At 44.8% G+C, this 22799-nt stretch overlaps 2 protein-coding genes across 3 annotated transcripts in view; both read right to left on the reverse strand.

The window, feature by feature from the left end:
- The window catches only part of ADIPOR2 (adiponectin receptor 2), a 55334-nt gene extending 44574 nt beyond the window's left edge, over positions 1-10760 (reverse strand). Inside the window, exon 1 of one of the 2 annotated variants that reach the window (XM_066550062.1) lies at positions 10681-10760. The gene's annotated coding sequence lies outside the window, so the exon portion shown is untranslated. Of the gene's footprint in view, positions 1-10334; positions 10402-10680 lie in introns of those variants that run through there. The other variant, XM_066550064.1, reaches the window with a different exon arrangement.
- A 9002-nt stretch (positions 10761-19762) lies between these two features.
- WNT5B (Wnt family member 5B) overlaps positions 19763-22799 on the reverse strand; it is a 68522-nt gene continuing 65485 nt past the window's right edge. Inside the window, exon 5 of the mRNA XM_066550635.1 lies at positions 19763-20319. Coding sequence (XP_066406732.1) covers positions 19861-20319 — 459 coding nt within the window. The 3' untranslated portion in view covers positions 19763-19860. The remainder of the gene's footprint in view (positions 20320-22799) is intronic.

Here is a 22799-nt window from a genome sequence, read left to right on the forward strand (position 1 = left end):
GCTTGCACATTCCTGCTTAGAAGCTATTTTCTTCCTTGGGGAAGGACATCCTCACTAAAACCTCTCTAAAATAGAGTTCTCTCTGAGGAAGGACAGCAAAGGGCCTAATGCATACTAACAAAATAAAACAGGAAGGAAGTCAAATTATTATGAGACAGAAAACAAAAACTGTGTAGAAGAAAGGATGAGGGCTGAAACAGAGAATTTCCTAGGGACAGCAGGCAAAGCACCCTAAGAATACCAACAGGCATCCAAGAAGCCAGCAGGCACTACCCCGAGAGCCTCTGGCCAGGGACTTACATAAAAGGACAAGGGGAAAGAAAAGCCCTGTGGCTGCCAGGGTTGTGCCTCCTCCCCTGAATGGCCAGCTTGGCTGGGTGGCCCTGCAGCTTGGCCAGGTTTCAGACTCAAAGGGTACAACCAGAAAGGTCAGGGACAGAGCACAGTGAAAGGCTCAGTTAGAGGTGCTGCAACCTGGCACATGCGGCAGCCTCACGTCAGGATTTCATGCTGCAGTGACCTGTGCCATGAACACAGCCAGGCACAGCTCCCACACTGCCCACGCCCACAGCCTGCTGAGCACAACCAGCCCAAAGCTGCTGGGTCTCTCTGCTTCGGGGAGATCCTGTCACTTTGAGCACGGGTGACACACAGGGGGAGGGAAACTGAGCGAGTGAAGCACCAGAACATAAAGATGTTTCTGCAGCAGGGCTTGGAGGCAGGGTGGGTATCACACAGCCTGCTTGGATTACACACAAGAGGGTGCTCAGAGAGTCTCAGGAGGCAGAAGGCTAAGCAGCAACTCCACTGTGAAGGCAGAATCCTGAGCCAGAGGTAGTTTTACTAGTTTATATTGTATCTTCCCTGGAATTTCAAGTTTCAATGAAATTAACTTGCTTTTTTCCAGAGACTTGAAGAAATCAGAACACTCAGTATGCCCTAATTTTTGTTCTTACATACAGATTAGATAAAATCTGTTAACTATGATTTTTAACTTCTTTCAGAGATAGTGTTTAAATTGTCACACAGCAATTTGATGTCACTGATTTCCACTGACGAAAGTCAGAACAGTAGGTGCAAATGGAAAAGAAAAAACTAACCAAAAAAACGCCACCCCATACAAAAAAAACCCAAAAAAACAACAAACCCTAACTGACAAAATTGAAAAACAAACAAATTGAAAAATTCATTGCTACAGTTTTCCTCTTGAAGGGGAAAAGAATGACATCTTCCAGTCCTGTCTCTGACTGGTTTATATTCTCCTGCAGCTCACTTCAACAATCAACTCCAATCTGGAAGCCTCACTTGTCACACACTGTCACCCTGTTACAGAAACATTCAAATTTCTCGTAAGCCTCATTTCTGAGAAATACAACAGAGAACAACAAAACAGACAGATCTTGTACCTTCCACATGGAGCAACACACAGCAGTTATCATCTTAACCACTGCAATAATTTTCCCCAACACACCTGCTCTCTTGACAAACAGCTGTGCTACCTGTGAGGAAGGCAGCCTCAAATTCCTCCCTGGCTCTTGATGTTTGTATTCAAGCTTGGGAAGGTTACAGTCCAAGATTCCTACAAGAAAGATGTGTAATCAACATGAAGGCTGTTTCTCCAAGAAAACAAAACCCTACGTAATTAATTTATATAGAGAGGGAAAAACATCCAAAGAGTATGTGTCCTATGCAGCAGCTTGTAAACATTTACATCACACTGGATGACAAAATGCATGCATTCATCTAAATTAACACCCTTCCATTTTTGTAGGCTCACTCACCCAGATAACTCTGACTTAAACTCCACACAGTTACAGCTAAAATGCATAAAGATGCATCAGCATAAAACCAAGGAAAGCAGGAAATTTTTAACCATCTCCACTATATCATTCTCTACAAAATGTTCAACTTAACTCCAAATACCATATCTTATCCAAACTCTCTGCCAAACAAATCTCTGCCTCGGTACTTGTTAAAGCTGATTTATTACTGTCAAATACATTAATCTGCATGTTAATCTGCCTCAGGTCACTTGAACTTAGTGAAAAGGGACCTTTGTCAAGCCATATAAAATGTTGCTTTTGGTCCACATGGGAGTTTGAAATCAGAGCTTGGGAGAGATCCTCTACGACATAAATATTATAGCACAAAAACAGCAAGGAACGCAGAAGACTTCCTGTAATCCATTTCCATTTTCTCTGCTTCACTTCATGGCATGTTGTTAAAGGCTAAAAATTTCCCTAAATGAAGGCTGAGTTTATCTTAGGATCCTGTGTCACTGGAGTTGTAAAGCACCAGCATGACAGCTTCAATCTGACATTCATTGCACTCCAGTGGAGGAGGGAAGGCTTGTAATTTATACAACCTACTTCATCCATACTGCAAGTAGTACACCAGCCAGAAAATCTGGCTCCAACATTACACACACCACATTATGTACACTGAGTGCTGGTAATATTTCTATACAAAGCCTCACATCCAACAGTTTAAAACCTCCCCAGTTGCATGGCTTCCTTATTCAACATTTCCAACAGAAAGCAGAACTGGTTTTCACTAGCAGACCACTTGCTTCCTAATATAATCAATTCTCTAGACAACTTACCAGACCATCCAAGATTTCAGTACAAACAAATCAAAAGTTCAAAGATGAATAAAGACTGTTGGGCAAGCCCTGAAGAGAAGCAGTTTTAACATACACATCCTGCATGTTTGCTTAGCAACTGGATCACCATAAGCAGCACAATAAATTGGTACTGGTCCATCACCTGTCACATCCCCTGAAGAAGCAGTCTCAGATGCAAGCAGCAGCAAAGCAATGAGTATAGTCCCCACCTTTCCTTTTTATGTTTGCCTAGTAATTAATTTTAAGTGCCAGCAATTCTCAATTGCTCCATCATTAGCATGACTAAATGTCATTCTACCATAGGAATTATGCAACTATGCTTTGGTCAACCCCAAATAGCACCACTGTTACCTGTGACTCTGAATGTCGTAACAAATAACATGCTTATGAACTGTTCATTTATTACAAAGACATTACTTCCATTACTGTCCAATTCACGAGTCCCTTGTGCTTCAAATGAGAAAGTGTTACCTCAAAACAGGATCTTCAAGAAGGAAGCAGAGCTTTAAGGAAGTTTTAATGTCTACAGGTGATAGCCTCTCAAAATGTAATGTGATTTCCAGTGGTGGTACAAGAACTACTGGACACATCACACTTACTGCTAAAAGAACAGGAATGTGGAATTGTGCCTTTTCAAGGATGGCCTTAGCCTGCAGAAAACACTCATGTGAGTCTTGCAGGCAGATAAGCCCTCAGGCACTTGTATAATAATGAACTATTGAAGCAGAGCCAAGACATGAGTTTTCAGAGGAAAACAGTCATGGGTTCTGTGATCATGCTTTGTTTCTCACAATGACTTTACTGTGATGTGTAACAAGGGGCTGTTTGATCCAGTTAACCAGTCCAGAAAAAGTCAGCTGGAAAGGGCTTACAGGGAGGAATGAAAAACTAACGTGCTTTGAGAGCATCTTGTGCCACCTTTCCAACAGCATTTTAAGGCTCTGCTGCCCCCAGCCCAACACGTGGCCTGGTTATTCACAGTCCTGCAGAGCTGTACTGCTGCATCAACCCTGACCTTATCTGAGCACTTGAGACTGTGGAGCATTATCTGTGACAGTCTTGTACGCCCCCTCCCTTTGCCCACACTGACCTGTACCCTGAAGTCCTTCCAAAGCAGTTGACACAACTGGCATTTTCAGCAGCATCACATGCTGCTGGGGTGTTTGGGACACAAACAGTTATGCCAGGCCTCTGAAACTTGGTCACCTTCTCTTGCTGCCCATCAGGGATAAGCTTAACTTAAAATTGGGGTTGCCTTCAAGACAGAATACATCCTACCCTTAAACTCTAGAGCATAGGTTCAAGGCTAAATTAGAAGAGTTTTAGAGACAAAATAACTAAAACCAATAGACACCGCCTCAGATACTTTAGCAACAAGTCACTTCCTACTGAATCAAAGATTTCTTTTGTAACCCAGAAAGTTTTAACATTTTATTATTGACCTTCTTTCTTTACAGTCCTGGTTGATATAAGAACACCAGAAGAAACACCTATGAAAAATCCTAACAGAGAAAAATGAGGCTTTAGCAAATCACACTCTGTGTTTCTGGGAGATGATCTAAAAAGAGAACAAATAATTGGTATGTATTTATATTTAAATAATAGCATATTTATATTTAAATTTCCTCTCCTATACCAAAAATGTATTTGAAAATTGCCCCTTGAGAAATACCTTACAAATCAAGCCTAAGATACCTAGCAACTTCCTTCCCCACATTAGTGAAGCTCATAAAAAGGAAAGGATTTTTATAAGACATCTTTTATTGAACTATTTCTGTAATGCTGCAGATTTCACATGGTTGCCAATTATTAAAATGTCACAGAGCAGGAAGTCAAAGAGCAGTTGCACTTAACCATGGACATTAAGATAACCATGACACAAGCCTTTTTCAGCATCCTCCTTCTAGCCTGGAGCATATAAAGGTCAGAAAACCACTAAGTAAAGCTTTTGTTGACTTTGTTATGCTTTTCTCAACTCTCAGAACACTCACCTCAGAAATAATCCATTTTGTTCCCCACTGAAGGTACAGCAGGCAGAAAGCCAACAGTTGGCACTTTGTCACATAGCTACTTTAATAAAAATTATGAATAGGCTCTTACTTTTATTTCTACAATCATGTTCCATTAAAACAAAAAACTATTTGCCTAAAAGATTAATATTGAGAACAGTGCAACATTGCTGTGACCAGCCTTGCAATGCCATATGCCATTCTAGAGAATACACAGACACACAAATAATTCTTCAACTAACACAATTTGCAAAGCACATTGTTCTTCACAAGCAAATTGGCTGTATCATCTCATAACTTCTGGAGGTACCAGATTCCACCACCGCTACCTTACCTACACAGCTTTAGTATTTGTCTAAGTAATACATGCCCACAAATTCCACCAGCCATGGAGATCCACACATAAATTAAAGCATTACGGAAGAAAGCAGAAAAAGTGAATCCTTCAGTTTACACCTGGGAATGGCAACTGCTCAGTCTCAGGAGCAGCCCACCAGGAAATGCAGTGTTCTTCATGGCAAAACCATGCCTAAGCTGTCAGCTGAGAGATGCTGAAATGCATGTGACTCTTCATCCCAAGCCCCACTAGCCAGCCACTTCCTTGTTCCAAATGCTGAAATCCCTCTCCCTGCAGCTAAAAGCCTGCCAGGACTCTCAGGACTGACACACAGCCAGTCTCAGCTATACTCATCTTTGCACTGCGTGGCTTTTTCACACAGCTCCCACTGCTGCCCAGGAGATGTGGATACAGTTCTAGTACAGGCAAGAGTTAAAGATTAACTTATGGAATTTTACCACCATTCAGATTTAATCTAAGTAGCCAGAGTTGGTATTTGCTCTCAAAAACCAGCTTTTACTGCTATCCTTCAACTATCTCATTTCCATCACAAGTTCTGCATTTTACAATAAACAGAAACAATGGACAGACATATGGGATCTTGAAGTCCTTATCATGGTTACACCTCCCAAAATCTAGTATCACCTACCAAACAGTTTGAACAAGAAATCAAAGGAGCACAAGTAAGGGCCTTCAATGAAGTCTGTGGAATTACATGAAGAAAATATTTTCTATAGCAGGAAGGCCCATGGCTCATTCCCTCAAGGAACAGCCTGTTAGTAAATTGGATGTTTATGGATATTTGAGTAACACACACTTATGACAACATTTTGAGAAAAATCAATCGTGACAAGTAAAAAAAATCCATCAGTAAGGAGCTAAAACAGGAACCTTGCCAGAATGCTATCATTAAAACAGAGAAAAGCCCACTGAAGGCTCCTACCAGCAAAATTACCCTTATCATCTAGAAGTTGTAGAACTGCTTAACACATCCAGTGATCTCCTAAAAAATTCCACAGCACATAAATTGCCATCTTCTAGACCCAAACAGAGCAGCACAATTGACCTTGGCTTCAAACAAAGAATGGCAGTCTCTGCAATCCTCTAAGCAGATGGAACCAACATGCTGGGGGAAAAGAGCATTTAATTTGGTTAGGAAGGAGAAAAACTACATGAACAGATATAAGAAATTGCTTTTGGTGTACTTGTGATAAAGCAGCCTAGTGACACCTTATCTTTAAATATATGCAAACGATCTTTGAATATATGCAGATGATTAGAAAAACAACCATTTCACAAGAACAAACCACTCTGGCAGACAGCTGGACTCTCACAGGATCTACTCAAATGCATGCAACATTGTAACATTATGACATCTATATCTGGTGTACCTTTGGTTTTCACCATTAGGTGAGAAACATGAACATTTAGCATTTTGAGATAAAATACTAGCAGAAAGAAGAGAATAAAACAGGGAAAAAAAAAAAAAAAAAAGGAAGTAGCCTTTCCTGTAGCAGGTTTGCAATGCGCTCAGATGTGCTGGCAGAACACTGAAATATCCACCCTGAGTATTCAGATATGACTTTCAGCCCATTCTGCAAGTAAATTGTCTACTCTCTTGCCTACTGCTGTCTAAAGGTACCTCACAGCCAATGATTACAGCTCTGCCTGTTCCAACACTTCCCTCCTGTAAATAGTGCCTGACTATTTTCTGTTCTCACAAGGGCTTAATTAGTCCTGTTCACAGAGAGCTACAGCAGCTGGCACATCCCAGCAGACTCCAGAGCATTTTCACAGCTATTGAAATCCATCTGAACCATGCAGTAAATTTTTCTACACTAACAATTCTGTGTCCTGTGAAATTTACATCCACATATATGTTTGAAGAACCCTTTCTGCGGTCAATTTAACCACAGGACAGCCCTGAGACGTCCCAAAATCACTGACACACATGCAGTTCACAGAAGTACAAAGAATCCTGCCTGGTCAGAAAAAGAGACCCTCTCCTCCACCAACAGAGCAGGAGAGACCTGCAACTCCAGAATACATGAGCAATCATGTTAAATCAGAAATCAAAATACTATTTAAACATATCATATTTGCTTTTCATATTTCTGAGCACCTTACCCTTGCCAACTCACTTCAAGTTCTTTGTTGTTTCTCGAATCAAGTAGCAACAGCATAAGCAGCGTGGCACCTCCTTTCCTGAGAGAGGCTGCCTGCTTATCACCTCACCAGCTGCCCCGTGCCAAGGTGGTGAGCAGCCCTCAGCAAACAGAAAGGCTGTCACCCTGTCCTGAAAGGGAACCTTCAGGTTCATCGTCAAGCTGGGCTAAGATTATATTTTTTATGTCAAACCATTGAGACAAACTTTCCAGGAAATATATGTGATCACTGGGCAAGCTCAATTTTACAGTTACATGATGGTGAAAGTCTGCATCTCACACTCCACAACCCAGAAGGCAGGAGGTTGCTCTCTTCAAAGCTCTGTAACAGGGACTATGTGAAAACAACTCACCTCCTGCTTCCTATTAGCTTACACACTGACCTGCAACATCCTACTTCAAAAGTCAAATGTTCCAGCAGTAGGAGCATATTCAAATAAACAAATGAAAGTTCAAAATGTTTTCAGGAATCAGTTTCCTGAAGAATCGGAGCTAGGATCTTATTTGTTTCCATATTCTTAATTTTTGAAAACCAGTTTCTTTGTTAAACTTCTCTTGACAGAGTGCTTCAAAAAGCAGAGGCAGACAGTCACCATGTTAAGCACAACCAGCTGAAATAAGTCTTGTAAAAAGACAAAGCATTTAAAACAAGTTCTCTCAGAAAACAATAGTTTAATAGTCCTCCCCTTAAATACTGTCCCAAATATTTTTTCCTAATCACCACCGTTATCTTGGGTAACGTCTTTTCAAATCTACCAACACCGTCTGTCAGAAAAGTCACTGAATGACTCAGACAGACACTTTCAAATCATAAATACTCAAAACTGCTATTTCCATTTCAGAACTACTTCTGTTCAAGATTTTGAATTGCTGATGGCATAATAATCCAACGACCTCCTGAAGTTTCCTTATCAAGATTTCCCCCATGCACAAATAGCATGTCCACTGACGAAAGCAAGCCTTGCTGCTTTGCACAGTGCCTTGGACAATATGGTTATGCAATCCAAAACCCATAAAACTTGCAAAATTTTTAGTGCCTAATATTGACTATCTTTTGTACATGAATGCTTGACACAGCTCCTTGAACATGCAACTGAAGACATGAGATAACAGCAGAGATCCCAGCATTAAAATCACTGGCATTACATGCCCTGCCAATTCCCATTAATTTTCCTTCATCACAGATCTACAGAAACGCTTGCCTAGAGCAAGCACAGGCTTTCCAAAGCTCAGCCTCCTAATCCTGTGTCCAGGAGTCAGGCTTTCAGTCTGAATCCCATCCACACTGCCAAAGCCACTGGTCACTAGCCTCTTGCCACACTCATAGCAATGTCACCAGCTCAAGAACACCGATTCAGGTCCATTAGGGGTATGGAGTGATGGAAAGCCCCATGGGTCTGGCTCTCTTGTCTCTGCAAGACAATTTAAGCTTCTATATGCATGGCATTTTAAATCTATATTTGAGAATATACATATAAGAATCTGCTGGAGAAATTTTCACCATGAAAGGTTTTGCTTGAAGTACGCCAAAAATACACTCTTGTCCTTCACACCACGTTATGTTTTCAGATCTGATTTATGCTCAGAAAGCATCATTTTGAAAACCTGGGCTAGGTTGGGATGCAGCTTTTAGCTCCTCCATCACTTATTCTGATTCAGTTTTCCACATTAGCAACTATCCTCCATGGCTTTCACAGCAAAGCTGCCAACAACCTTATTCACAACCATATTTAGTTGTCAGCTCAGACAAGGGAATAATTTCTGTATTGTAGCAACTAATCTTACACTCCCAACACAACAATGACTTCCTTTAAAGTTGCCTACTAACACATACTTATAGTCTTCTTGCAGGTTTAAGTGTCACAGAACAGATGAAGTTCACACATTATTAATAAGTTATCCCTATAATGCAAACACCACAGCAGGAAATCATAACTGCAAGTGGCTGGCAACCCTACAGGAAAAGGAAAAAAAAGGAACTCATAACACAAACTTCCTTTCTCCTATAAACAAGGCTAGGTCACAGCCAAAGATAACAAGGAAAACTGGCCATGTTTCATGATCGTGCTGCACCCATAACTCCAAGACACAACGCCTACTTTTGTTGATCCCAAACATGTTTTCCTCTGTTACAGCAGCTACCACTGCTGTAACAGAGTAAATCTGAAGTAGTCTCAGTAAGGTTCTGCAGCAAACAAGCACCTCCACACTGAAATACTACAAAAAGGACTCTGAGGATTTTTACAATTCTGAGTGCTGTGCAGCACACAGCTCTTCACTGACTTCCAGAACAGACCTGTGAAGCCCAGAGCCAGGATGAAGCCAGAAATTCGATACTCCCTGACACTGACTACAGCAAGGGAGTGAAAACAGGAGTTTAAATTACACTCTAAGACACCAACTCAAAACCAGATTATGCCAAGAAGGCTTTGCCCAGAGGGCCTGGCCAGTTTCATAAAATTCGATCCATTTTTAAAAATACACAACACGGTTGTGATACACAAGACAATTCAGCCGCCTGAAAAGCTTCAATGCTGCATTGAAGAACACAAAGTTTCTTTAAACGAGAGGTAACATCTAAAAGCTTTTCTGCTGTGTGACAAGTGCATGATAGTCTACATACACGAAGTGACAAAGCCCGTAAAAAAACAACAACAAAAAAAGTTTTAATTTAATATTAATGGTTTTCTCAAAACAAATGCCCACACATCTACCGAAGCCATAAAATCATCTGACTTGTAAGGCTAAGACAAGCACAAGAAGAAACTAACACTGCTTGAAAACCCCGGCAAAGAACAACAGCTGTCATCTCTTTGTTTTCCAGCCGATTACCATATGTTTCAACGTCTTTGTTGCTCATCCCAAGCAAACAAGAGAACACCTGATTCTCTCAGGAATAAAAAAAAAAAAAAAAACAACAGAACTTTTTAAAAAGTTTCTTCTGATGCCACTTGAGAATACCCAAACTGTGCTTACCCTAATATCAAATATTTATATTACATTATCTACTGTCGGTAACTCCAGTGTTTATAGATACAAGCACTTAAAAACACTCTGCTGTCAAAAAGGGCTCTCATACTGTGCAAGCGGAGGAATTATTACTTCTATTGGCTCCATAAGAAGCTTTCAGGCGCAGCAGCAGATTTCCCTGCCCTCACAAGCAACAAGTGCACGGAAGGCTATAAACAAGACCCACTTACGGTGCTCTTGACCCACTTAGCGCGCTCCACTGGCCCAAAGCCTCCTCCCGCAGCCGGCGATTCCCGGTGCTCCGCCGTGCCCCGAGCGCACTCGCTGCCTGAGGGCTCCGCTCGCCCGCAGGGCCCAGCCCGGCACGGCCCGGCGCGGCCCGGCCAGCGCCCTGCGCCCGCCTCCCGCCCCGCTAGCAGCGGCACCAGCGCAGGCCGCCCTCCCGCCCTGGGTCCCTCCCGCCGCCCCGAAGAGCGGCCGCACGCCCGGGCGGGCAGCCCCGGCCCGCGGGCGGCGGCCGGGCCGCGCAGCCCCCGCGGAGCGGAGCGCGGCCGCGGCTCCCCGGCGCTCGCTCACCTGGCAACGGCCGGCGGAGGTGCTGCCGCCGCCCCCGTCCCGCGGCCGCCGCTGCCGCCGCCGCCGCCCGCCCGGCCCGGCCGCCGCCTCCTCCGGCCCTACGGCGTCACCATCGCACGAGGCCGCCGCCGCCAATGCGGGAGGCGCCGCCGCGGCTGCGCGCCCGGGGCCGGAAGGACGCGCGGCGGGCCCGGGCCGGGCCGGGCCGCGCACGGAGGAGGCGGCGCCGAGGGCGCGCAGCCGCACCGGGAGCGGAGCGGGGCCCGGGACCGGGGTCATCCCCCTCCCTCCCTCCCTCCCGGGAACAGATTCCTGGAATCCGTGGGGAAAGAGTTCTGAGATATCGGGTCCGGCCTTGGCCGGACACCACGATGTTGTCTAGATCATGTCCACTCTTTTCGTAAACACCCCCAGGAACCATGACTCCCCCGGCTCCCTGGGCAGCCCAATTATTTTTCTGTAAAGAAGTTCTTCCTCGTGCCCAACCCAAGCCTTAAGCTGGCACTTTAAGACTGTGTGCTCTCGTCATGTCCCTGTTGCCTGGAAGAAGAGCCAGACCCCCACCTGGCTGCACCCTCCTGTCAGGGAGTTGTGAAGAACCACAAGGTCTCCCCTGAGCCTCCTTTAATCCAGGATAAACAGCCCCAGCTCCCTCAACTACTCCTTCTGTGTCCAGACTCTTCACCAGTTTCATTGCCGCAATATGGACTTGCTCCAGCCCCAAAACAGCTCTTCCTGAAGTGAAGGGCCCAGAACTGGACACAGCACTCGAGGTGTGGCCTCAGCAGCGCCCAGTACAGGGGGACAATCACTGCCCTGCTCCTGCTGGCCACGATCTTCTTGGTCCAGGCCAGGATGCTGCTGGCCCCCTTGGGCACCTGGGCACGCTGCTGGCTCACGTTCAGCTGGTTGTTGACCAACACTCCCAGGTCCTTTTCCAGCTGGCTTTCCAACCACTCTGTTGTGGTATTCACATGCCCTCTGAACAGAGAGAAACTGTGAGAGAAGCAGAGAAGGAAAAACAATTCTTATCTCTGCTTGCTGCTCCTGTTGTTTTGAACATGTGGAATATGTTGGAAGATTATTTACCTGAAGGGATTGCTTGATTGGATTCTGATGATGGTGTTTAGATTCATTGACCAATTGGATTCATGTGTGTGTGTGTGTGTGTTGGGACTGTCAGCTGACAGTCACGGCTTTCCAGTAGTTAGTTAGAAGTAAGTATGATGTAGTACAGTATGTATCTATTTAATATGGTACAATAAAGTAATTAATTAGCCGTCTGATATCATGGAGTTCTGCACATCATTCTTCCCAGACGCTGGGGTCACCTGATAATCCGATATTCTGCCCCCAGCCTGTATCACTGCATGGGATTGTTGTGGCCAAAGAACAGAAGGGATTGGCAAAGAACAGAGTTTCCAGCCCCCAGCAATGGCCTCCAGGCTGGAGGGGAGTTCCCCTTTTTGCTGCTTCCTGTGTGCCCTGAGCAGGCAGTGTCACCCTCTCCTCTCGGAATCAGCGTCAGGGGAAACCCCAGCACATCCATGACCACCAGGCCACCTGTGGGAGCAGCCCAGAGCTGCCCAGGCACAGCACAACTCGCTGCAGGGAAGGTGCCCAACAGAACACCTACCAGAAAGGACAAAAAGAATCATGATCAGCAGTTGTGAATCCCCAAATAACAATAACAAACCCCTTATTATAACACAATGATCATATCATGCTCATGGCCTCCATCCATCAGTCTTCTCCTGCAGGACCTGAAGCTGCTACTAAAATCTCTTGTTTCTTAGCTCTGTTTAAATGACAGTTGAGATCTATTTTTTTTTTTTTGCACTAGAAGAGAACATTGGGAGGGGACTTGAATGGGGGTGCCAAGAGGATGGAGCCAGGCTCTTCTCGGTGATGCCAGGCAATAGGACAAAAGACAACAGGCAGACACTGATGCACAGGAAATTCCACCTGAGTATGAGGAAGAACTTCTTTACTGTACAAGTGACCATGTACTGGAACAGGATGTCCAGAGAGGATGTGAAGTCTCCCTTTAGGGAGATATTCCAGAACCATCTGGACACAGTCCCACATGCTCTGGGGTGGCCCTGCTCGAGCAGGGAGAGGGGACCAGATGACCCACTGTGGTCCCTTCCAGGCTGACCCAGTCTGTGATTCTGTGCTGTGGACATCCCTGTGTCCAGGGCAGCTGGAGGAGGGGGAAGAGGCCTCACTGGACAGACTGGCCTGCCTTTCCAGGGCCCAAACTCCTGTGTCTGGTGTAGAGCACAGAGGGGGAGCACCAAAGAGAACAAGAACTTGCCCTGTTAAGGAATGGGAAGTGTTGGCTGAGCAGCAGGAAAACTTCTGTGACATGGAGATTGCACCTCCCAAAACAGTTTCCTTGGGGAAAATGGTGGAAACCCTACACCTGCATGTTCTACAGTGAGACCAGTCAAAACACTACTCTGTTAGAGAACAATCTTAGCAATTGCCAGGGAGAATAACTGGCATGATTTGGAGAGCCTGTCTGTAATTTGTATGGCTCTATGTACTTTAGTGCTTTGCTGAGCCAATACACTTGTCCCCACACCCAGAAATTTTAGCTCAAACCAGGGAGTGTGAATGAGATACTTAAAGGAAGCAAAATTATCCCTATAAATTAATATTTGAGTTGTTTTGATCCCTAATACCCACAAACAATAAATACATTCTGCCCATTCCTTAAAACTGTGTTTATAAAACTATGATTCCCTACTGTCTCTTTTAAAATAGGTCCCATCTTGCACATTCATCCAAGTTTTTGTTACTGTGAAAGGAGCAAGGTAGCTACTGAACATTACAGTTCCACTCTTACACGTACTTACGGTTTCTCTCATCAATCAAAATGTATTTTGACAGCCGCTGGGCAGCAGCGCGGGGAGCAGCAGCTGCAGTGGCTGCTCCAGCTCCACCCCGTGCCTGTCGGATGAAGTATTTCCTGCCCTGTCTTTCAGGATTTCTTCTGTAAAATGGCGCTAATGATTTAAAAATATTTTGAGCTTCATTGACGAAAAATATACGTAAAGACTGCATGTCATTTTCATCTGTCATTTCCTGTCACCAGAACTTAACGCGTATGCAGCCAATTAAGAGGGAAAATGAGATCGGAATACTGATTCAATAAATAATAAATAAAAGGAATTTGGGTAGTTTATTCTGGTTCAAGAGCCTGGAAATAAAAAGCAAAGCTGTGCCCTGCAATACAGTAAAACACATTTTCCAAAACAGAGTTATGTGCTGCCTGGGCATTTGCAGATGATTCCTAGAAAACGTAGCGGTAATAAAATGTTCATTGCCTTAATTCCTTCAGAATGTATCTGTCCTATATACACAGCCCTGTGATTTGTGGAAGTTGGCAGGTCATTACTGGTTAACTCTGTTGTTCCCGAGCAAGAGAAAACAAATCTGCCTGCGGCAAATGAAACTGAGCCTGGCCAGAATCATCACAGTGAACTGCAGAGAGCTGCTGCTCCAAAAAAACTGGTTTAGGTGTTTGCTCAGGCCAAGTAGATGCTAAATTCTTGTGCAGTTCCTTGAGGCTGTGGACAAGACAGGGTTACACTTAGCTCCAACACTGCGTCGACCCCACATATTTTCATATTTTTCCCCTGAAAGGCAGTGTTGTCCTTGCATGTAATGCCCCGTCCAGCATCATCTGGATGTTTTGGGAGTCTTGTGAAGGGCTGACATGGCGATATGGCACTCTAGGAACAGCCACAAGACAAATGATGATTCAGAATAAAACTGCCTTAGGGTAAGCAAGAGCCTAGACCTTTTTTCTTTTTTTTGTTTTCAGGATTGTGTTACTGCTGCAAGCCTTTAAACCGCTTCATCTCTGTTGGCAAACATACCTGAGCAGCTCCCTTCTCAAGTCCCCAGGACAGCTGCCACCATGTGGGAAAAGGGGAAAATGGGTGGGAAAATGGCCTGGGGGAGGCACTACAACCTCCCAGCAAAGCAGCGTCTGCTCACTCTATTTATATTTCTTTCCTTATCAGAGTCTTCCTCTCCTCCCAAGTCAGCAAGGGCCCCACCCTCTCCACCCACTCAGGCAGGCAGCTGAAGTCTGGTGCCTGCTGCACCCACCACATTCCAAACAGCTGGAACTGCTGCCAGTACTGACAGCTGGGGGGCATCAAAGCCAGCTTGCATTGGGTGGGTGACAGGGAGAGGGAACTGTGACATTAGGGCAGGTGTCCAGCTCGAGTGTCACAGGGCAGTATTTAGTAGTTCTTTTTATGGCTGCTGAATTTTATGCCTGCTCACAGGGAGAATTCCTGACCCTGTTTGCTCCCCCTTTCTCTCTTTCTACCTTCAAGGAAATGCTATCATGTAGGTCATACCTTTTTGAATTCAAATTAAAAAAAAATAAACAAAAAAAACCAACTGTCATTTAAACAGAGCTAAGAAACAAGAGAGTATAGTAACAGCTCCAGGCCCTGCAGGAGAAGACTGATGGATGGAACACATGAGTGTACTGTGATCATTGTATCATACTGGGGGGGGGGGTGTGTTTATCATTGTTATTTGGGGATTCACAACTGCTGATCATGATTCTTTTTGTCCTTTCTGGTACATGTTCTGTTGGGCACAGAAATTTAACCTTTGCTTATCTTTGAGCTGGTTATATTTAGACTTGAGAGCTGGTATGGAGGAGGTGGCCCAGTCCCAAAGCCTGGAGCTGGGACAGGCTACCCACTGGACAGCCTCTGCATCCAAAAGCCTTTGCACACAGGGTGCTGGTGCCAGGGAGTTAGAATGTGGCCAGGATACACATCTGCACCAAGGAGATGGGATGCATCTCTGTGTCCCAGGGATTAGACACAGCCAGAGTTTGCCTGTGAGAAGAAGATCTGAGATTATATTCACATCTGTTGTGTGTCTGTCCTGTGACAGTTCCTTCACAGCCTGCCCTTCAGTGAGTTTCCCTTCACAGAGTATCTGCTAGAAACTATTTAACCTGAAATAGAGTTTAAAAAAAGCTAAATGAAAGTTAATGACCATACAAGCAGCTGATTCTGGAATAGCCTTGTGACAGACACTTGAGAAATGTCCTGTAGTTAGTGGAAGGTATTTCCCAAGGTCTCCTTGGGATGTTCTGTGGCTGTGTCAGCAGATGAAAATACTGTCTATATTTCTGTAGCCACAGGTGATGAGGAATTGCTCCCACAGTGTAATTTAAACCTACTAGGGTTCTCCCTGGATGGGGTCAAGTGTGCAGAGAGGGAGTCTTGCATGTTTGATTTCATGGCACTGAACAAGATCTGCTTCATTTGTGCTTTCTCAGGGTCCACAGGGAACCAACTCTGGTCCATATAGAAAGTACAAGTTACACCAGTGCTGCATGTCTGGATTCAACGTGGCAGTTTCCTGAATTGCAAAAGGCCACTCTGCTACACTGAGCAGGCACAGACGTTTTGGGGACAAAGAATGGGAGCCTCCAAATGGTTCAAGTGGCCTGAAGTTCAGCAGTGCTAAAAGGTTCATTTAAATTTTCTCACAAACCTCTCAGAACCTTCTTTGTAGCATGAATAATATCAACTGAAAGTTTCTGTTCTGCGATCAGCTATTGCTTAGCTTACCTTGCAGCAGAGCACACTGAGGCCTCATTCATTCCCACTATAACTTAGGCAGTAGTTGCCAGCTGGAAAATGATGACAGATTTGCATCCTGTTCTGCTCTGTTTAGGAGCCCATGCTCACTACCTGGCAGTAACAGTATATTTGCACGGTGCCTTTAAGCCCAAAATATTGTAATTTTGCATGACTTAAGGGTGGCCATTTCTATCAGCCTTGAAGTGCAGCAACTTCAGGGCTGGAATGTGGCAGCCAGTTACCAGACCACAGTATATAACAGAGTACTGTGTGAGTATCTTATCCACGTGAAACTGCAAACAGAATTTGACCAGGCAGAAACCAGGCTGACCTCCCTAAGCCTTACTTTAGCTACAAGATCTTCACCACCCATAAATAAACAAGCCCCGAGTTGACCTCTCTTTTGCAGCACAGCCCTGCCCTCCAGCATTGTGCCAGAGTAATGCTTTGCTGCTGCAGACCCTCCAAGGCTCCTGCTGAGGCCCTCGGCAACCCCCTCCAACCCTGCAAGGTGCTGCTGTGCCAAATTCAGTGCCCCCACACAATGAGGATACTGCTGCCTGCCACAGTTAATGAGCAGGGAACCTCAGCCTTCAATTAAACTTTTTTTCAGCCATCTTTCTGGAAGATCTTTGCAGAAAAAAAGGAGGTATCCTGCTCCTTGTTTTATACAGAAGGAGGCTGGAGGCTAAAATGTAAAGAAATTAAGTAACTATGTGAAAATTACAATTCAGATTATCAGCAGAGCTCAGAATTAAGTTGAACTCCCAGCCCCACCAGACCCCTTTCTATTACTTTGTGTATCAAATGAGGCACAACTTAAAATCCATCACTTTTTGCCTTCCATGGGAAGTAAGCAGTTCTGCTGCAGCTTTCTGTTTGGCTTCTTTTGGATTTGCATCAAGCCAGTCTGCCTGTGCTCTTATTTTATACTTACCACCACCCTATGGAGGTTCTTTTATGTGTGAGTGCCATTGAAATTAAGTTTAAAGCTGGAGTTTAGTGGGATCAAATTTTTGGATACAAAATTCCCAGAAAATCTAAAATACTGAAACCTGAAAAAATTGAAAAAAAAAAAAAAAAAAAAAGAGAGTGGAAAGAAATCTAATGGTCACTTCTCTTCTATCACTGTATGGTCCCAGTCCAATAGGAACTGCTGGCTCCAACCAGCCTGCCAGAGGTCTGGAATGCTGGGACAAAAGGCCAAAAACCATATTTTTTTCCACCCAGACAACATTTTAGGTGGAAAAAGAAGGACATATCCAGGGACACCCAGATGACTAGCAGCCCTAACAATGCCAACTTTTCCTCTCCCAGAGTTGTTTACACCCACAAAATTAATTGTGGTGCCAAACCACAAGGAGAGTTGTGACTCCCTAAAATGTGTGGTCTTTATCAGAAAGGCCAGATGAAGTAATTTTGAGCTATTAGACACGTTAACAATGCCTGAGGGTGTCATATACAAAGAGCTGACACCTTCAAGCACTGATGCAAGAAGGATGGACAAGAACATGAGGTGAGGGTGGTGGGAGGAAAGGTCTTTTTCAGATGTATCCAAGGTAGAGCAAATTTTATTACTGGGCTAGAAACAGAGTATCCCAGGAGTGAATAGCTCACACATTTGATCCCATCTTGGGCTCGGTCCAACTCCCACTGAAGTTTAATGGAAGTTGGATCAGGCCACTGCACTCACATTTTTTCCATGCATGGAAAACTATTTCCGTTACTTTGAGTTACAATACCACTGGCTTTGGATTTTATATAATAAAGTAAATCTAGACCACTGTTTATATTCCAAAAAACTGCATTCTGGGATGCCAGCAAATATATTGCCTGTTGGATTAAAAAAAAAATTAAATAAAAACTGGACACATTGGTTTAAAAAAACAACAGCTCCTAATTATTAAGCATAATTTCTCCTCCATGTGCTTTCCTGGAGTCCTCAAATATTTAAAATATGAAAGGTACATATAAATTGTTCTCTGGTGGTTGAAATGGTGGAATCTGTAAAACTGCAGTGTTTTATAAGAAACAGAGGTTTAATATATAAATAATAATCTTCATGACTGGCTCATTGCTTATTGGCATATTTTAAGCATTTTAAAATTTACAGGGAAAAAAACCCCAACACCCTTGTGGTATCAGTAACAAAGCGGATGTATATTAGCAAACCCTTATATTTTGGGAATTGGCTTCTCTTGATTGTTCTGACTGCAAATGAACTCTGCAGATGCTGAGAGGTACAGGAAATGTCTTGTGCTAGAAACAGCATTTGCTCCCTGCTTTATGAATTGGATTGTACTAAAATCCCAATGTGGTAAGACTGATTAGCAGACTTAGGTAATGCCTTCTGCCCTGGTACAGTTTTATTACCAAGGAAAAACACGGAGAAGACTTCCACAGTGAACACACACCCAACACCCTGGGAGCAAACATTCCTGTGGTTAGCTCATGCCAGGGAAGAGCACAGCCCCTGCCCTCAAACACAGAGCAGGCAAAATAAAAGACCCTCACCAAAAGAATAAAACAAAACAGGCATAAACACAAGTAACAGAGGGAAAGAAATGTCATTGAGGGACAGTTAATGTTAAAGAGAAACTATGCAACTGGGCTGGTGGTGAGGAGGATTTAATAGAGCTGAACAAGGTGACCACCTGCAGCCACTTCAGAGAGGAGAACTGGCAGCAGGATGAGGAGTGCAGCTATGAGCATGTGTGTGTGTGCAGCACTTCTTTCCACTGACAAATATACTCTGCAAACATCCCTGGCACTGGCAGCTTTTCCTCTCTATTGAAAAATTAAGCTTCAGCATGGGATTTAAAGGAAAAGAAAAAAAAATCCCTCACACACACAGCCATGTGGTTTGAGCTGGGCAGATTTCCCTTGGCCCAGGTAGTATGGAAGAGCCCGGTGCTGGCTTCATGGGCACTCCCAGGCTGTGCACTGGTCAGCCACAGGTTGAACCTTCCTTCCTCACAACAGCAGGCTGTGAACTTTCCTCTACCCCACTGTGGTCTGGGGAGCATCCAGGAATGGTTTACAAGACTCTATGTTAAGCCATACTCACGTAGCCTTAGCTAACCTTCACTCTAATGTGACAAAGCCCTTTAGAGGGACCAAGAATCAGTTCCAAATTTCCCAGTGCAGGATTTGAAATCTGAATAACTAGGACTCACCCATGACTGGCTGTAATTTCCAACGTGCAGTAACTGTTCCAAAATGCTGAGATTTACTATCAGAGAGAAGGAAGAACCCACTCCTCTTCTTCTCACTGGCTTTCTTTCTGTAATGAAAGAGTACATGCTGGTGTGCTTTGCCAGCACCTCCTCAGCTTCTTCAGCCTGACTGAAGCATCCGTGGGGAGATGCACCCAAAGACAGATTCCCTGGCAAAACTGATGGCAGGCTGGCCTGATGGGGTGGGGAAATTTCAAAACCAAAATGTCTCTTAAATAAGCTTCTTTAATTATTATAATCTGTTTATTTATACAAATATAAAATATATTTATATAGATTTATATAATATAGATTTGTTGCTTTGGCAGCTCCTTTCATTTACAGACGTACTGGTCAACGATCTCTGTGCACTTTTTACACTTGACATAACAGCACCAGTGGAACTTGCAGTGGCAGCGCTCCACCTGCACGCTCTTGAACTGGTCGTAGCCCCGGCCGCAGCACATCAGCTCGCAGCCATCCATGCCCTCCGAGGTCTTGTTGCACAGCCTGCCCTGGGTGCCCAGCGAGCCCGTGGTCTCGTTGCGCAGGCAATAGTCCGGGCTGGGGTCCACGTAGACCAGGTCCTCCTGGGTGGGCATGTTGAAGCGGTTGTTGACCAGCTCCAGCTTGCCCTTGCGGCTGATGCGCATGGCGGCGGCGCTGTCGTACTTCTCCTTGAGCAGGTCGCCCACCTTGCGGAAGTCGGCCAGCTGCAGCCAGCAGGTCTTGAGGCTGCACGAGCCCGACACGCCGTGGCACTTGCAAGCCACGTCTGCCAGCTTGTACACGGCCTGTGGGGAGAGAAATGCAATCAGGCAGGGCTGTGTTTGCTCCTGCTGCACTGGCAGCTGGCTTAATTACAAGGAATTCATGGTGCTCTCAGAACTGCTTTGATTATCCCGCAGTTTCTGTTGTTTCGCCCTTCAGAGGAGACAAAGGTCTTCTCCTCCCCCTGTTGCGACTGCTGTGTTCCTGTTCCCTAAGAATTTCTATTTCTGGTCACACTGCCTGCAAACATGACTTCCTCACCCCACCTTCTTTCTGGCTTGAGAGCAGGGTCAAGAGCAGGAGAAAAAGAGAAGGAGCCCTCTTTGTGTGGACTCTGGAAACTCCCCACCTGACAGACTGTGGGAATCCATAAAATCAGAGGGGTTTGGGAAAGCTGCAAAAGACAGGCCTCAGAGACAGCAGAACTGTGACTAGAGCTAAGCAGTAGCCGTGAGATAGCTCAGCAGAAAAATTATGTAAAAAGTAGAAAAGTAAAGACAAACAGAACAATGGTCTGTGTATTAACACTTGCCTAGAATAACTCTTTAAGCTGCAGAAAAGTATATCTAGTGAGATACTAAGAAGTTCTAAGCTTGACCTCCATGGTGTGGCATGTTTTTCCCATTCAGTGCTGCAGAAAGGGAACACCTGGGAACCAGCCCATTTCCTACTACCCGCACCAGGAACCAACACTATCATTACAGGGATACATCTGCATCCTTTGGAAACAAATCCATGGACCCACACCCTTTCCCGTCATCTGCCCCAACAGGAGCTCATCCAGGGGCAGTGCCCAGAGAGAGGCAGGCAGAGGTGGTGGTGCACAGAGGGACACATCTCCCCGTGTTAGCATTCAGGAACATGTAATGATTATATGCAGCTGCTTTTTTTGAAGAGCTCTGGGTGTCAGGGGTACAGACCCAAACCTGACTCTGACATGGGTTCAGGATGAATGTGTTTTTACACCTTTATCATTACATAACTACATATTAATTATTAAACTTGTATTGCGATTTCATCTAAGCACGGATTTTTGTAATTTCTATCAAACCCCCAACATCGTTTCTCACGATTCTTGTCACGATTAAACAATAATTATATCCAATTACCAAACAATCACTGCATCTTACAATCATATCATTTATCACAGTCATTAAATGATTATACAGGTGCAGCCTAACATTTTCTCAGGGCCTACCAGGCCTATCTTTCCTTTCTAACTTCCCTGAACATTCCATGATTTTAGAAACATTTTATCCCTACACTCTCAGAGGCGCTCCCCAGGCGCCCCTGGCTGCGTTCCTGCGCCATCTCGTGCCCGGCTCCCTCCACTAGCGCGGCAGTCGCCAGGCAGAACTGCCAGGATTTCAACAGCACATGCAAGCTTCCCGTGCTGGCTTTTCCCAGACACTTCCAGCTACATTTTCAAGAGCCTGCGGGGGCTGCAGATGCATCACACCCCTGGAAATCCAGCATCAAAGCTAGCAAAGAGTCTTGAAAATTCAGAGTGTAAAACCCTCATCAGAGCGAGCTCAGGATGTGAAGGGAAACTCTCCTGTTTACTCTCCTCTTCCCCACACTAGCTGGGAGGTGAGAGAAATACTGAGAAATAAAAAACCAAGGAAAGTAAACTGAAATGCAGGTTGGGCTTGCTGTTCCCATTCATTTCAGAGACAGGTACAAAAGCACAACGCCACATGAGCTCTGTCAGCTCTCAGGCACTGACAGACAGAGCTGGGCATTCCCTCACTGTCAGAGCTACTCTGCGTTACAACAGCTTAACCCCCAAGCCCTTGGCTCATCACCCCCTCACCATCAGGCTCACATCTGCTCTCCCAAGACCATCCTGCATCCTGCAGTGCTTTTGCCAGATCCTGCATGCCAAGCAGAGATGTTTGGCATCAGCTGCAAAATTACCACCAGCTGTATCTGGTGGGGGAGAGCAAGGAACACGAGAACAAAACAGGGTGCTCTGAAAGAGATGGCCATGCGTCTTCCAGCCAGGTTTTCTGCTGAAAACAAGGAGCCAAACACAGAGGTTTCTTTTCTGCCTCACTCACTGACACAGAAGAAAGCTTCCCAGCTCTCTGCTTTACGTGCCAAGATGATTAAGGCAATTGAGCATACTGCAAGCAAAACCTTCTGCCTACAACAACGTTCTGGACCGGCAGGGAGAGGTCAGAGTTCTCCTACAACAACTGGTTGCTCCTTGCCTAGCTAATGTCTAGTGTTTTTGACAGCTAGTGAAGATTCAATTTGGCTTAATGGCTAAATCACATGGAGGCCAATCCAGCTCCTGAGAAAGTCAATGGAGTGAGCCCTTAAAACAGAAAAGCTTTAGTTCTGCTCCTCAGAGCTCAATTTACCAAGGCAATCTCTCACGGTGCAATGTAACAGCTACAAGCTGGGAGTTAAGCACTTGTCTTGGATCAAACTACAACTGCACAGGACCAACCACACTGTTACTTAAGGATTCCTGCTGTACTATGACCAGACAGGCTAC

This window comes from Molothrus aeneus, chromosome 5 (assembly GCF_037042795.1).
Source record: "Molothrus aeneus isolate 106 chromosome 5, BPBGC_Maene_1.0, whole genome shotgun sequence".
NCBI lineage: Eukaryota > Metazoa > Chordata > Aves > Passeriformes > Icteridae > Molothrus > Molothrus aeneus.